This window comes from Gracilinanus agilis, chromosome 3, assembly GCF_016433145.1.
Source record: "Gracilinanus agilis isolate LMUSP501 chromosome 3, AgileGrace, whole genome shotgun sequence".
Classification (NCBI taxonomy): Eukaryota; Metazoa; Chordata; class Mammalia; order Didelphimorphia; family Didelphidae; genus Gracilinanus; species Gracilinanus agilis.
The window spans coordinates 150,092,579-150,105,315 of NC_058132.1; the positions used below are offsets into that span (position 1 = coordinate 150,092,579).

Genomic DNA, 12,737 nt, shown 5'->3' on the forward strand with positions numbered 1-12,737 from the left:
TCTTCACAAATGTTAAAATGGAATATGTGGAACATCCTAGAGATTCAACTAAAGTTATTTGAAACAATAGTTTTAGCTAAGTAGCTAGATATAAAATCCACTTAATCATTAGCATTTTTATATATCATTAACGGACCTATAAGAAGAAATAGAGACACTCCATTCAAAATAATCTGGGATATAAAATAACCTAGAATAAAATACCTGAGGGCATATCTGCCAAAGCAAACCCAGGAACTGCATGAACATAATTATAAAACCCTTTTTACACAGTCAGGCTTAAAAAATTAGAGAAATATTGTTTATGGGTGGGCAGAGTCAATATAAGTAAAATAACAATCTTAAGTAACCTTCTTGGGGCAGCTGGGTAGCTTGGTAGATTGAGAGTCAGGCCCAGAGACAGGAGGTCCTAGTTTCAAATCTGACCTCAGATACTTCTTAACTGTGTGACCCCGGGCAAGTAAGTCACTTAACCCCATTGCCTAGTCCTTGCCACTCTTCTGCATTGGTACTGATACATAGTATTGATTCTTGAAGGAAAGGGTTTTAAAATGCAATAAAATATATAGAAAACTTTGTCAAATTTATAAGATCCATCTTTAAATTTTTAAGTGGTCAAAAGATATGAATAGACAGTTGTTAGATGAAGGTATTAAAGCCATATATAGGCATATGAAAAGATGCTCTAAGTCAGTACTGATTAGAGAAATAGAAATTAAAACAGTTTTGAGATAAGTTGTATCTATCAGATTATCATATTGGCTAAAATGATTAAAGGGCAAAATAACAAATAGAGGGAACATAGGAAGATGAGGATACCAAAAAACTATTGATGGGATTGAACTGGAAGAATCATTTCAGAAAAGGATATTGGAGTTTGTAAAGCAAGAAAGAGGCACTTGTTGGTGCTTAATTATTAAAAATACTTCAAGGATCCCTGATTATTAATGGTCCCACCATTTTCTAATACAGAAAACCATCCATGAACTCTTAGATCTTTGAATGAATGGCTTAGGCTTTTTAAAAAAAAAAATCTGTTTAACCCAATTATGACAGCTTCTAGGAGTTTTCCTACCTGAACTTTCAAGTTGAGGCTTCAATTTTCTTTTGTGCAAAATAGAGGAGATTGGATTATTTATCAAGTAAAAGATCTCTTTCAGCTTAAAAGTCTGATTCTTTGATCTAATTATCAAGCTGATTAAATCTTTGTGATAAGTTAAGGACTCTATCCTGTCCTAATGAGTAATGTTCTTTCCTCACAAACATTTACTGCATCTTTTCTGAGGAAGGTGCAGAGAAGAAGGGACTCAAGTTTCCATTCAAGAGGAACTATATTGAAATAATCTCCAGCCTGTTATTGATGCCTTTCCCTACTTGTTCCTCATGTGCATCTATTCCAGGTTTCTGCCATCTCTACCTGCCAGAAAATGAGTTTCCAGATACCTACTCCTTTGATACAGAGACCATGAACTTTCCCACCTCTGACCTCTGCTTTGTAGGGCTGATATCACTGATTGATCCCCCTCCATCCACTGTCCCTGATGCAATCATCAAATGCGGCAGTGCTGGCATCAAGGTAGAGTTCCTCTTTCTACCTTTTGGAATCCTTCCTAGGTGCTAAAATTCCTTTGATAAAAGTTTCATTTTATAATAAAGTCTTCTTTACCAATTCCATAACTAAAATCATAACTAAATATTTAAGAGAGCTGGCCTCAAAGCTTGGAAGGCTTGGGTTTAAGTCCCTCAAACATGATAGGCTCAAGTCTTTCCTTGACCCATGTTGGCTAAGTGGCCCTAGACAGGACACTGATTACTTCTTTGGACTCTACAGTTGTTTGAGACTCATTTATCGCCGAAAAGGTACCAATCTGAAATTGTAGAGGGTGTTTCCTTATCAGTGAAATTACTGGTCCAACTTCAGTCTCGGTTCCTTTTTATTTTTCCAATGTTAAGTTTTTGTTGATTAGTTCCTTTCAAAATAACACAATGAATTTTGTATTGAAACTTCTCACTACAGTTACTGCTTGCACTGCTATGGTTTGCCAGGGGCTTTTCCATGTTATTTAATTCCATTATATTTTCCCTATGCAGGTAATATGGAAAACCTACTGGTGCTTGTCTTTTCTAGGGCGAAAGAAGATAAACACCACATCTCCTCCAAAGGACAATTCTGTTTCCAACATTGATTATAGCCTACTAGTATACTCTACTAGTTCTTTCCTCAGCTAAGAGCAGTCATGCTCACTTTTCCTTTGCTTTTGCTAGGTCAGGTTTTCATTGGTTATATCTGTTTCTTCCCATTTTAGGTCATCATGGTGACAGGTGATCATCCAATCACAGCCAAAGCTATTGCCAGAAGTGTGGGCATCATTTGAGCCAACAGTGAGACTGTGGAAGACATAGCAAAACTTAAGATTCTTAAGTCTTAAGATTCCTGTGGAGCAGGTTAACAAAAGGTAACAGCAGTGGTTTGGGGACTCTGAAGGTGGGCCTGCCCCCTTTGTTTCCAAAGATCTATAGAATGAAGGACTCATCACTCTTTGGCTCATAGTCCCTTAGGCTGCTACTGCTGTATCATTTATTTATTTACTCATATACACATACCATTGCCTTTTCCCCAAATACCATTCTTGATCCAATATTTGGTCCACATTAGAACTGAAAAGGTTGGGGCTAGAAGAGACAGATAGATCATCTCTTTCTTAAACTGGGGTCCATGATTTAAAAAAAAAATTCTCATGTTCTGTCTTAGAATTGATAATAAGTATTGGTTCTAAGACAGAAGGAAGGGTAAGGGCAGGGCAACTGGGGTTAAGTGACTTGCTCAGGGTCACACAGATAAGAAGTATCTGAGGCCATATTGAATCCAGTTTCTAGGCTGCCTCTTTATCTACTGAGTCACCCAGCTGCCCCTTGGTCCATGATTTAAAAAAAAGTTTTTTATAGGTAAATTTCAACAATCTTGGCTTCCTTTGTGATCCCATGTATTTTGTGTTATGCATTTAAGACCATTATTCTGAGAAGAAATTCATAGTCCTTCCTAGAATGCCAAGGAGGTTAATGATAAAAAAAGGATTAAGAATCTCTTGTGTAATCCACACTTCCCTTTGCTCCCATTTAATTGATAGGGAAATTGAACTGGTGCCTAGAATGGGGAGAAATGAACCCATACTAACAGAGGAATGAACAAAACTAGGATTCAAACCCATTTCCTCTGTCTTGGGCTCCACAGCCCTTTCTACCCTAATGTCCAAAGAACACCTTGATAAAACTGCAACAGGAGTTTGTAAGAGGGAGATTTTTAGGTATTTTATAGAATCAACAATTCAGATTGATTCCATAATTAAAATAGACCCAAGTCAGGATCGGGTTTAAGGTAGTTTATTTACAATTAGGAAGGTAAGAGATAGGGAAATAGAGAGAGGGAGAGGCTAGTCCAAGCCTGGAGAGGCCTGGATGGAGAGAGAAGGTTAAAAGGCTAATTAAACTAGGCTACAAGCCACAAGACCTTAGAAATCAGATAGGCTATGAGCCTACTTAAGGCAGAGTTTGGAAACACCAAGGTAGGCCAAGGAAGTCAGCCTAACTTACCCACGTGACCATTCAGAGTAGAAGCATTCTGAGGTCTCAGCCGAGAACCTTAAGCACCAAGTCCAAAGCCGGAACCTCTTTCACCAGCTTGTAACCCACATATTTAAAGAGATAGTGTCTTTTGTCACTTCCTGTGGGTCCACCTCTAATTCAAGTGGACCAATGGCTGCCTCTACACTGATTTGGACTGCCCAAAAGGCAGTCCCTTGTTCTTGATTTGTTACTTATTGTCCCACGTGTGGGTAACTCATCTCCCCTCCCCACTAAGGGAGGTGGGGATGATATCATCTTGGGTAAGTAGAGTTTTGACTATGAATGGGCTAGAGCTAATTCCATTTACACAAGCTTAATTGAAATACCTCTCAATTCCACATAAATCTGTGATATACTTTAGTATTAAATTAAATTAAATTCCATTAATAATTAATTTAATATTAAAAATCAATTTATATTTGTCAAATAATTGTTAAATAATAGGTTGGTGCTGTGCAGTCCTGAAATAGAAGTGTCAGAACCTTCTTCCCCTCTTTTTGTTGGAAAAATATCCCCACAGCTTCCAGAAAAATCTTCTTAAGACCCAGGAATGACCAGTGCCACTGGTTAAAAATCTTAAAGGGTCTCCAGGATAAAATAGCCTGGCATTTAAAGTTCTGCACAATCTGTTTTCCACTTACCTCCCCAAGTGTATTTCACATTATTTCCTTTCCTTTCATGAATGCTACATTCCATTCACGCTAGCCTGTCTACCATTCCTGAACTCAACATGTAATCTCCCATTTTTCTGCCTTTCTATAGAATGTCTTCCATACCTAAAACAATACCCCCTTCTGACCTGTGTTTCTTAGAATTCCTTACTTTGTTCAAGATTTAGCAGCTCAGGGCTCTCTCCTGTGAATCCTCTCCTGGTCTCCCTAGTTGTTTATGTTCTCTTCCCCCTTTTTTTTTTAAACCCTTACCTTTCGTCTTGGAGTCAATACTGTGTATTGGCTCCAAGGCAGGAGAATGGTAAGGGTAGGCAATGGGGGTTAAATGACTTGCCCAGGGTCACACAGCTGGGAAGTGTCTGAGGCCAGATTTGAACCTAGGACCTCCCATCTCTAGGCCTGGCTCTCAATCCACTGAGCTACCCAGCTGCCCCCTCTCTTTCACTTTTGAAGTGTCTTTGGGTATAAGTTCAGTGCCTCCCCCAGGAGAATACAAACTCTTTGAAGCCAGAGTCTATTTTGCTTTTTTTTTTTTGTGTGTGTCCCTGTTGCCAGGCATTCCACCCTACTAAATTTACATTCAGCACTTAATAAACATTTATTTGTTAAATTAAATACAAAACAACATATGAACACTTAAGTAATATGTAATAACATATTACAGTGTTCAAGAAAGGAAATGGTCTCCACCAGTTGCAAGAAGCAGAGAAGGCTTCACTGAAGAGGCAAAACATTGAGTTGTGCTTTAAAGGATGAGTAGGATTTCAATACACACTGGGAATGAAGCTATGAAAGGGCATTTCAGACCCAGGGAATAGCCAGCCATTGCCTCTCATTGCTAGCCCTTTTGGGGTCCACTCTGTAAGGGAGGGGACTTGGCAGTATTCATTGCAGTGGCTCCCATGTGAGTCCCTTCCCTAGCTTGTTTTCCCCTCTTTAAATGGAGATGGCATGACCTAGTACTGAGCTTGACTTCTCTATTTTGCAGTAGTGTCAGGGAGCATTAATGAAGAAGTGAGGGCTCCTTGCCTAGAGTGTGGTTACCTAACAAACTCCTTTGATCAAGGAAAGTCCCTTAGCATTAGAGCTGTCCTTTTTTCCTTACTTGGCTTTGCTTTGGCTCTTCTAGGGAGGCAAAGGCAGCTGTGGTAAGTGGAATGGAGCTGAAGGAGATGAGCCCAGAGGAGCTGGATGAGCTCCTGATCTGCCACAGTGAGATCGTCTTTGCAAGGACATCTCCCCAGCAAAAGCTGATAATTGTGGAGGGCTGTCAGAGACAGGTGAGTGATTGGGGAGGTAGTATATAGCACAGTGCCCAGCACATAGTAGTTCTTTAATAAGTGCTTGGCTGACTAATAGGCACCCAGCTGAGTTCAAGTTAGATATCTTCAGACTTCCATTGAACCAGCTTTGGTTTCCTCACAAGGCTCAGGGAAAGAAATGGCTAGTTCTTTCAAGGAAATTCAGTTCAATTCCAGAAACATTCATTAAATATTTAGTATGTTCTAGATATTGTGCCAGATATGGAAACAAAATGACAAAACAACCCCTTAAAGAGCTTCTGTTTTGTTTCTATTTACAATTTTTAACTAATAAAAATTATTTTCTCTACCTCTTTCATTGGAGAATAGACAAAATAAAACAAAACCTTTACTATAAACTATATTATCAAATAAAAGATTCCCTCACTGGTCAGATCCAAAAGATGTCTCATTCTTCCCCTTGACCCCATCACATCTGTCAGGAGGTGGATACCAGGCTTTCTCATCAGTTCACTGGAATAAGGGCTGATCATTGTGTTAATGACATCCTCCAATGTTGTTTGTCTTCATAATGTTATTATTATATAAATTATTCTGGTTTTGCTTTCTTTACTCTGTGTTAGCTCATAAATATCCTTTCAGAATTCTCTGAAATGTTTTCTCTTCTTACAACATAATTGTATGTACTATTGCATTCATATACTATGGCCTTAGCATGAAGGAATTTTCATTTGTTACAATTTGAATATGGGGCCCCATCTAATTGTTATTCTCTACTGATGACTTCTTTGTTGAGTGAATTAGTTTAGCTGGTCTTAGGAAAGAATGTGATGCCATGGTTAATATTTTGTCAGTATTGTTGGTTGGAGATGCCAGTCTCTGTTCTGTCATTTTATCATTCATCTCTATTATAAACTGTTTTTAAATAAAAGATCTTACATGGGGACTTTAATACTCTAGTTCTTCACAATGCAAAATAATACTTTTCACCAAAAAAGGACTCTTATAGAACATGGGATTATCCTAACTTCTGTAGCAGACAGAGCCTCTCATTTTTATCAGTGTTCCTAATCACTTGGCTACTCCTTCAAGTATGTGGATTTAAAGTTTTGAATCCCGCTGTGTTCTTTTAGGATGCTGTTGTTGCAGTGACAGGAGATGGTGTTAATGATTCTCCAGCCCTAAAGAAGGCTGATATTGGGATTGCCATGGGCTTTGCAGGCTCCGATGCAGCAAAAATTGCAGCAGACATGGTTTTACTAGACGACAACTTTTCTTCTATAGTGACAGGAATAGGGGAAGGTAAATAAGGCAAGGCCCCTTTCAATGCTCTTACAGAAGGTGCTTTGAGGGCTTTTTCTGACTAGACCATTCTCCTCATACCTAGGTCGTCTAATCTTTGACAGTTTGAAGAAAATCATTGCATTCACCCTGACCAAAAATATTGCTGAGCTTAGCCCTTTCCTGATCTTCATTATTGCTGGGGTTCCCCTACCCATTGGTACCATTGCCATCTTGTTCATTGACTTGGGCACTGATATTGTAAGTAGATTTCTGGGTTTGGGGGAATAAAACAAATATAGCACCTTTGATGTAAACTTTTGGGACCCTTTCCCCCACTTTTCTGGGTTTCCTTTTTCCTGAAGAGACATATAACATGTAAAGAGATTGTTAATAAGATAAATTCTATCCTGACTTGAGCTTTCCAAACCACTTACCCACCAAAAATGTGTACAATAACTTTTTCTCAAGTTTCTAATCCCTTTATTGGGAGTAATGATCAATTATCAAAGGTGGAACCAAAACAATCAGCCCAATGTTTAGAAGTCCAGGTCGATTTAAGAGGCCAAAGAAATATAGTGGGATAAAGATCCCTAACTAATCAATGGGTCTGTTATTTCCATAAAGGATGGTTAGAAGATTTTCTAAGATATAAAATCTCCCCTGATTAAAATACTACCTTTACATGTACAGCTAAAGGAATTCTTCCCCACTTCAAGATGGCAGATTCATTTGCTAAAAAGGAAGGAATAGAGTCTAAGTCTAGTAAGTAGACTGATGAGTACAAAATGAGAAAGATGACATTCACATTTTCAGGAATTGTCTCTGCATCTAAGAGCAACCAAATTAATTCCTAGGATCAAAGATCTAGGTATGGGAGATTAGAAATCACCTGGTTCAATTTCATTTTATAGTTTTGGAAACTGAAGCACAATGATTTACCAAGTTCACAGTAAGTAACTAATAAGAGGTAGAGATGGTAGGATTTGGATGAACCCAGGTTCTTTAAATCCACTATAGATAATCCCTAACTGGAGAATAATTGAAGAATAACTAACAGTGTTGAGAGAAAATTAGTCACATGGCCTTGGAAAGCATGAATAAAGGTTAAGTGGATAACAGAATTCAAACTTTAAGTCAAAAGAAGGGAAGTAGCTCTTCCTAGTCTTCCCTTCTCTACAGAGTGTAATATACTGGATTTTTCATACATTTCAGACATGGTTAGAGGTTTGTTTGTGGTGAAACTAATAGCAAATGACTCTTGTTGCTTGAAGGCTTGAAATTTTTCTGGCCAAACTGATCCCATTCTGAATGGGATACACTTATTCTATCTCTATTCTATTTACTTTCTAAATATCAACTGGCTATATTTTAACTTAGAAGGTAATAGTAAGTGATTGAGTGTCACCATTTTTCCCTTCCACAGATTCCTTCCATTGCCTTGGCCTATGAGAAAGCTGAGAGTGACATCATGAATAAGAAGCCACGCCACAAGAAGGACAGATTGGTGAATCAACACTTGGCTTTGTACTCCTATCTCCAAATTGGAATGCTTGTCACTTTTGTACCAAAGGTCTTTTCTCTAAGTCCCTGTTTCCTAAAACATTCAGAAACTACTTTTTTTTTTTTTTGAGGGGTTGGGGAGAATTTGAAGGAGAATGCCCTGAACTCACCTGTTGCTAAATGCTTTTTCTGTAGGAATCTTGCAATCTGTGGGAGGCTTTTTTGCCTTCTTCACTGTCTATGCAGTTCAAGGATTCAGACCTGACCTTCTCCTTTACTTACGGCCATTGTGGGTAGATGATACTATTAATGACCTTGAAGATAGTTATGGACAAGAATGGGTAAGGCAGGTCAAAATTTTAACGCCATTTATTTCTCATTCTATTCACCTTTGAACCTTATTGCTGAAATGCCATGCTCTAGACTTGCCCTAATGAGTCTACTTTATTAGAATCAAGGAGTGAAAAAGCCCACAAGCATTTGTTCAGTGATTATTATGCACCAGAGAGTACACTATCTGCATTTATTTTAGACATTCTAGAGTTAGTCTCTGCCATCAAGGATCTTCTATCATGATAGGAACTGATGATTTATGGTATAGGAAGTACACTGTGGTTCCTTCCCTCTCTTGGACATCAGTAATTGGCTTTAAGAGTAAAAGCTATAGAGGATATAAGGCTATAAGAATAAATTGACCCGCATTTCAGGAACAATGGTAGAATTGATTTGATTATGGCTAATAATAATTACTAATTATTTTTAAATTAATAAGAATAAATAAAGGGAGTTTTTAGGGGAGGAGAAAAGGTATATTCATGGTAGTACATTTCCAGGCCATAGTCTCTGATGATGAAATACATTTCTGTGTTCATTTGAGAACAATTGGAGAGGAATGACCAAATGGCTAGTGTACTGATTTTCTCCATTTAACTTTTTCTTTATAAAGGTGGAATGAGGAAAGAGGACACAGTTCCTAGAAAGTGACTAATAATAATAAAAAAACCAAAACAAAACATTTTTTCAAATGAAAATATCCACACTGTCCTGAGCTATGTAAATGAAGACTACATTAAACAGCATCTGATCTTAGGTTAACTACAAATGGATGATGCTGGCTACTGCCTCATTAGCTATTTTTGGAGTTTTGATGATACATTGGTACATTCTGGACTAAGAGTCAGGAAGACCTGAATTAAAATCCCACCTAAAACACTTGATAGTTGGGTTATCATGGGCAAAGTTCCTTGAGTTCTGTGACCCTTAGTTTCCTAATCCACAAAACGGGAATAATAATAATGCTTACTTAACAAGGTTGTGAGAGAACCAAATGACATACTATTTAAGATGCTCCATAAGTGCTAGTTGTTATTGTTAAAATGGATGTCTGTTTTGTCTTCTGTTAAAACAGATTTTGTTAGTTTAAAAAAAACAGCAATGAGATGAGAGGCTTATGGAAGGAATCTCTGATTCCGAATCAGAACTGACTACCCTTGGGTGTACACTTTCTCATAAGAGATGAGGTCTGACCTTTATCAGGATTCATCCTTGTTTTTGGTAAAAGTTTGGTAGATATGACACACATCAGTTTTGTAATAGACACAAGAACAAGTAGACTACAAGACACAACATGAATAAATGTAGAATAAATTACGTAATTCCTTCTTTCATGTTCAATTCCTGGAAAACTGAGTGACCAAAAGTTTCCACATGTAACCCCCTTCCTGATCATTTGCAGACAAAATATCAGAGGCAGCACTTGGAATGGACTGGATATACTGCTTACTTTGTTGCTGTCATGGTCCAGCAAATTGCAGATGTTATCATCAGAAAAACACGGATAAATTCTATTTCCCAGCAAGGTCTTTTCAGGTATCAACTCTGCTTATTAGAGGCTTATCAAATAAAGAGGGTATGGGGGCAGCTGAGTAGCTCAGTGGATTGAGAGCCAGGCCTAGAGACCAGAGTTCCTAGGTTCAAGTCTGGTCTCAGACACTTCCCAGCTGTGTGACCCTGGGCAAGTCACTTGATCCCCATTGCCTACTCTTACCATGCTTCTGCCTTGAAGCCAATACACAGTATTGACTCCAAGACAGAAAGTAAGGGTTTAAAAAAAAATAAAGAGGGTAGAACCCTGTTAACTCATCAAAGGGACTCATATTGGGATACTTTGTATGGTAAAAGATTGTTTGACGTGGCTCTGAGCCATATTAGCCTGATGGGCTTCAGACAATCAATAAATATGCATTAAGCATCCTCCTATGTGCTGTCACTGCTAAGCATTGGGCCACCAGAAGAGAAAAAATTCATTTCCACTCTCAAGGAGCTCACAATCTATTTATTGGGGGAGACAAGCAAACAACCATACAAACAAGATATTTAGAATAAACTGGAGATCGATGATAGAGGGAAGGTACTAGCATTGAGGGGAATTGGGAAAAATTTCCTTTACAAGTGGGATTTTAGCTGGAGGTGGATATGAAGAGGGAGAACATTCTAGAGTGGGGGGCATCTAATAAAAATATCCAGAGCTGGGAGATAGTGTCTTTTATGAAGGTCAGCAAAGGGGAGTTATGAAAGACTTTGAATCCCCAAAACAATTTTTATATTTGGTAGGGATTTTATTTGATTATTATATTTAATAGGGAATCACTTGAATTTTTTGGATGAGGGGTAAAAAGTTTGACATTCTTAGACCTGCACTTCTGATAGGTTTACATTGAGAGCTGAGCAGAGCATGGACTGAATGAAAGAGAGGCTTGTGGTAAGAGGATCCACTAGTGAGTTATTAAAAAAGCCCAAGCATGTGGTGATAAGAGTCTGCACCAGGGTGGTGGCAGTATCAGAGGAGAGAAGGAAGTATATACAGGAGATGAAGGTGAAATTGATAAGCCTTGACAGCTGGTTGGATATGGGGAGTGGGAGATCAAGAGATATCCAGGATGATTCCTAAATTGGGAGCCCCAGGAATTTGAAGTTGTTAGTACCCTCCAAAGTAATAGGAAGAGGAGGGGAGGAATAACCAAGTGGATTTAAAATCTGTTCATGTTTATATTTTATACAGAAATAAATACATCTGGTTTGGGATTGCATCTCAAATCATCATAGCAGTCATCCTCTCTTCTGGATTTGGAAGTGTTCCAATCCTGAATTTTACCACACTTCGGTGAGTTATCTGTCCTACTATATAGGAAAGGAAAACCCTGGCCTTTTTTCTGAGGAATCTTTAGGTTAAAGGGACCTTACAGGGTTAGGATGTGGATGTCTGGATCAAAAATGAGAGAATAAATATCCCCTCCTGGGAAAAATGGTTAAACCAGGTTGAGGCACTGAGATAAAAAGGATTCAAATCTGCATCCCCTATAGAAAGATTTGAAGGAAAATGCATATTTTGCATCCTTATCTTTGAGTATTTCCTTCTCTGAATAGAAAAAAAAAACAGTTTTTGGCCAGTTTAGAAAAGGCTTTTCCTGCTTTCCATTCACCTGAATTTGTTGACCTTGCCAAGGCAGAGAGCGAAGTTAAAAAAACCATCATTGTTTAGCTGAGAAACCTAGTTCTTGTCTTCTGATTTATTTTGACTCTTGGGTTTGGCTCCATTTTATTTACAGAATTCAGTATTGGTTTGTGGCAGTACCATATGCCATTATCATCTGGCTATATGATGAGTTCCGAAAACTCCTAATCAGGAGGTATCCAGGAAGTAAGTAATGTCAATGAAAAGGATTGGATCTAGATTGGGGGAGACTTTACTCAGGTTTATTGAGTATTTGTTTCTTTACATCTCCCCTATGTTCCGTATTTCTTACTCTCTTTCTCCCCTCACAGGTTGGTGGGATAAGAACATGTATTACTGAAATTGCTATCAGTTTCCAAGATTCTTTTGAAAAATTATTCCCATTGATATTTAACATCCTCCAGTCACTCTACTTGGAAGTCTCTTGTGTAATATGGACATCATCATAATCTACACATTAGAAGAAATGTGTATGAAAGATTCTCAGTTAACACACTATAAAAATGAGATTTTGCATTGTATAGACTTTTCCTTTTGTACTTTGCCCCGTGTCCTTGCTTGTTCAAAATGTACAAATTTTAAAAGAAGTGGAGAGGGGGAAAAAAACCCCTGTTTTATCTGTACTTCAATTTCTACAATGTTTAATACCATCGTAAAGCATGCACTTGTATCGAATTTGAGAATTTGACTTGGGCATGAGCATGTGTCAGCACAAACCCAAGTAGACTGGCCTAGAGAGGCCACATCTTAAAGTAAAGAATATTTTATAAAATAAGGTTGTGATTGTCTTGCTCTTAGACTCCTTGAGAATATGATTTGTTTCAACTAAGAATGCATTTGAAAGCTAATAATTAGATTTCTTCATGTTCTATGTAATGGAAG

At 38.0% G+C, this 12,737-nt stretch overlaps 1 protein-coding gene across 1 annotated transcript in view; it reads left to right on the forward strand.

Moving 5' to 3' along the window:
* The window catches only part of LOC123238900 (potassium-transporting ATPase alpha chain 2-like), a 28,628-nt gene extending 16,433 nt beyond the window's left edge, over window positions 1-12,195 (forward strand). The window contains 12 exon segments of the mRNA XM_044666150.1: window positions 1,401-1,576; window positions 2,307-2,414; window positions 2,416-2,456; window positions 5,425-5,575; window positions 6,691-6,859; window positions 6,945-7,099; window positions 8,265-8,380; window positions 8,532-8,682; window positions 10,077-10,210; window positions 11,403-11,504; window positions 11,950-12,041; window positions 12,167-12,195. Coding sequence (XP_044522085.1) covers window positions 1,401-1,576; window positions 2,307-2,414; window positions 2,416-2,456; window positions 5,425-5,575; window positions 6,691-6,859; window positions 6,945-7,099; window positions 8,265-8,380; window positions 8,532-8,682; window positions 10,077-10,210; window positions 11,403-11,504; window positions 11,950-12,041; window positions 12,167-12,195 — 1,424 coding nt within the window.
* The last annotated feature ends 542 nt before the right edge of the window (window positions 12,196-12,737 follow it).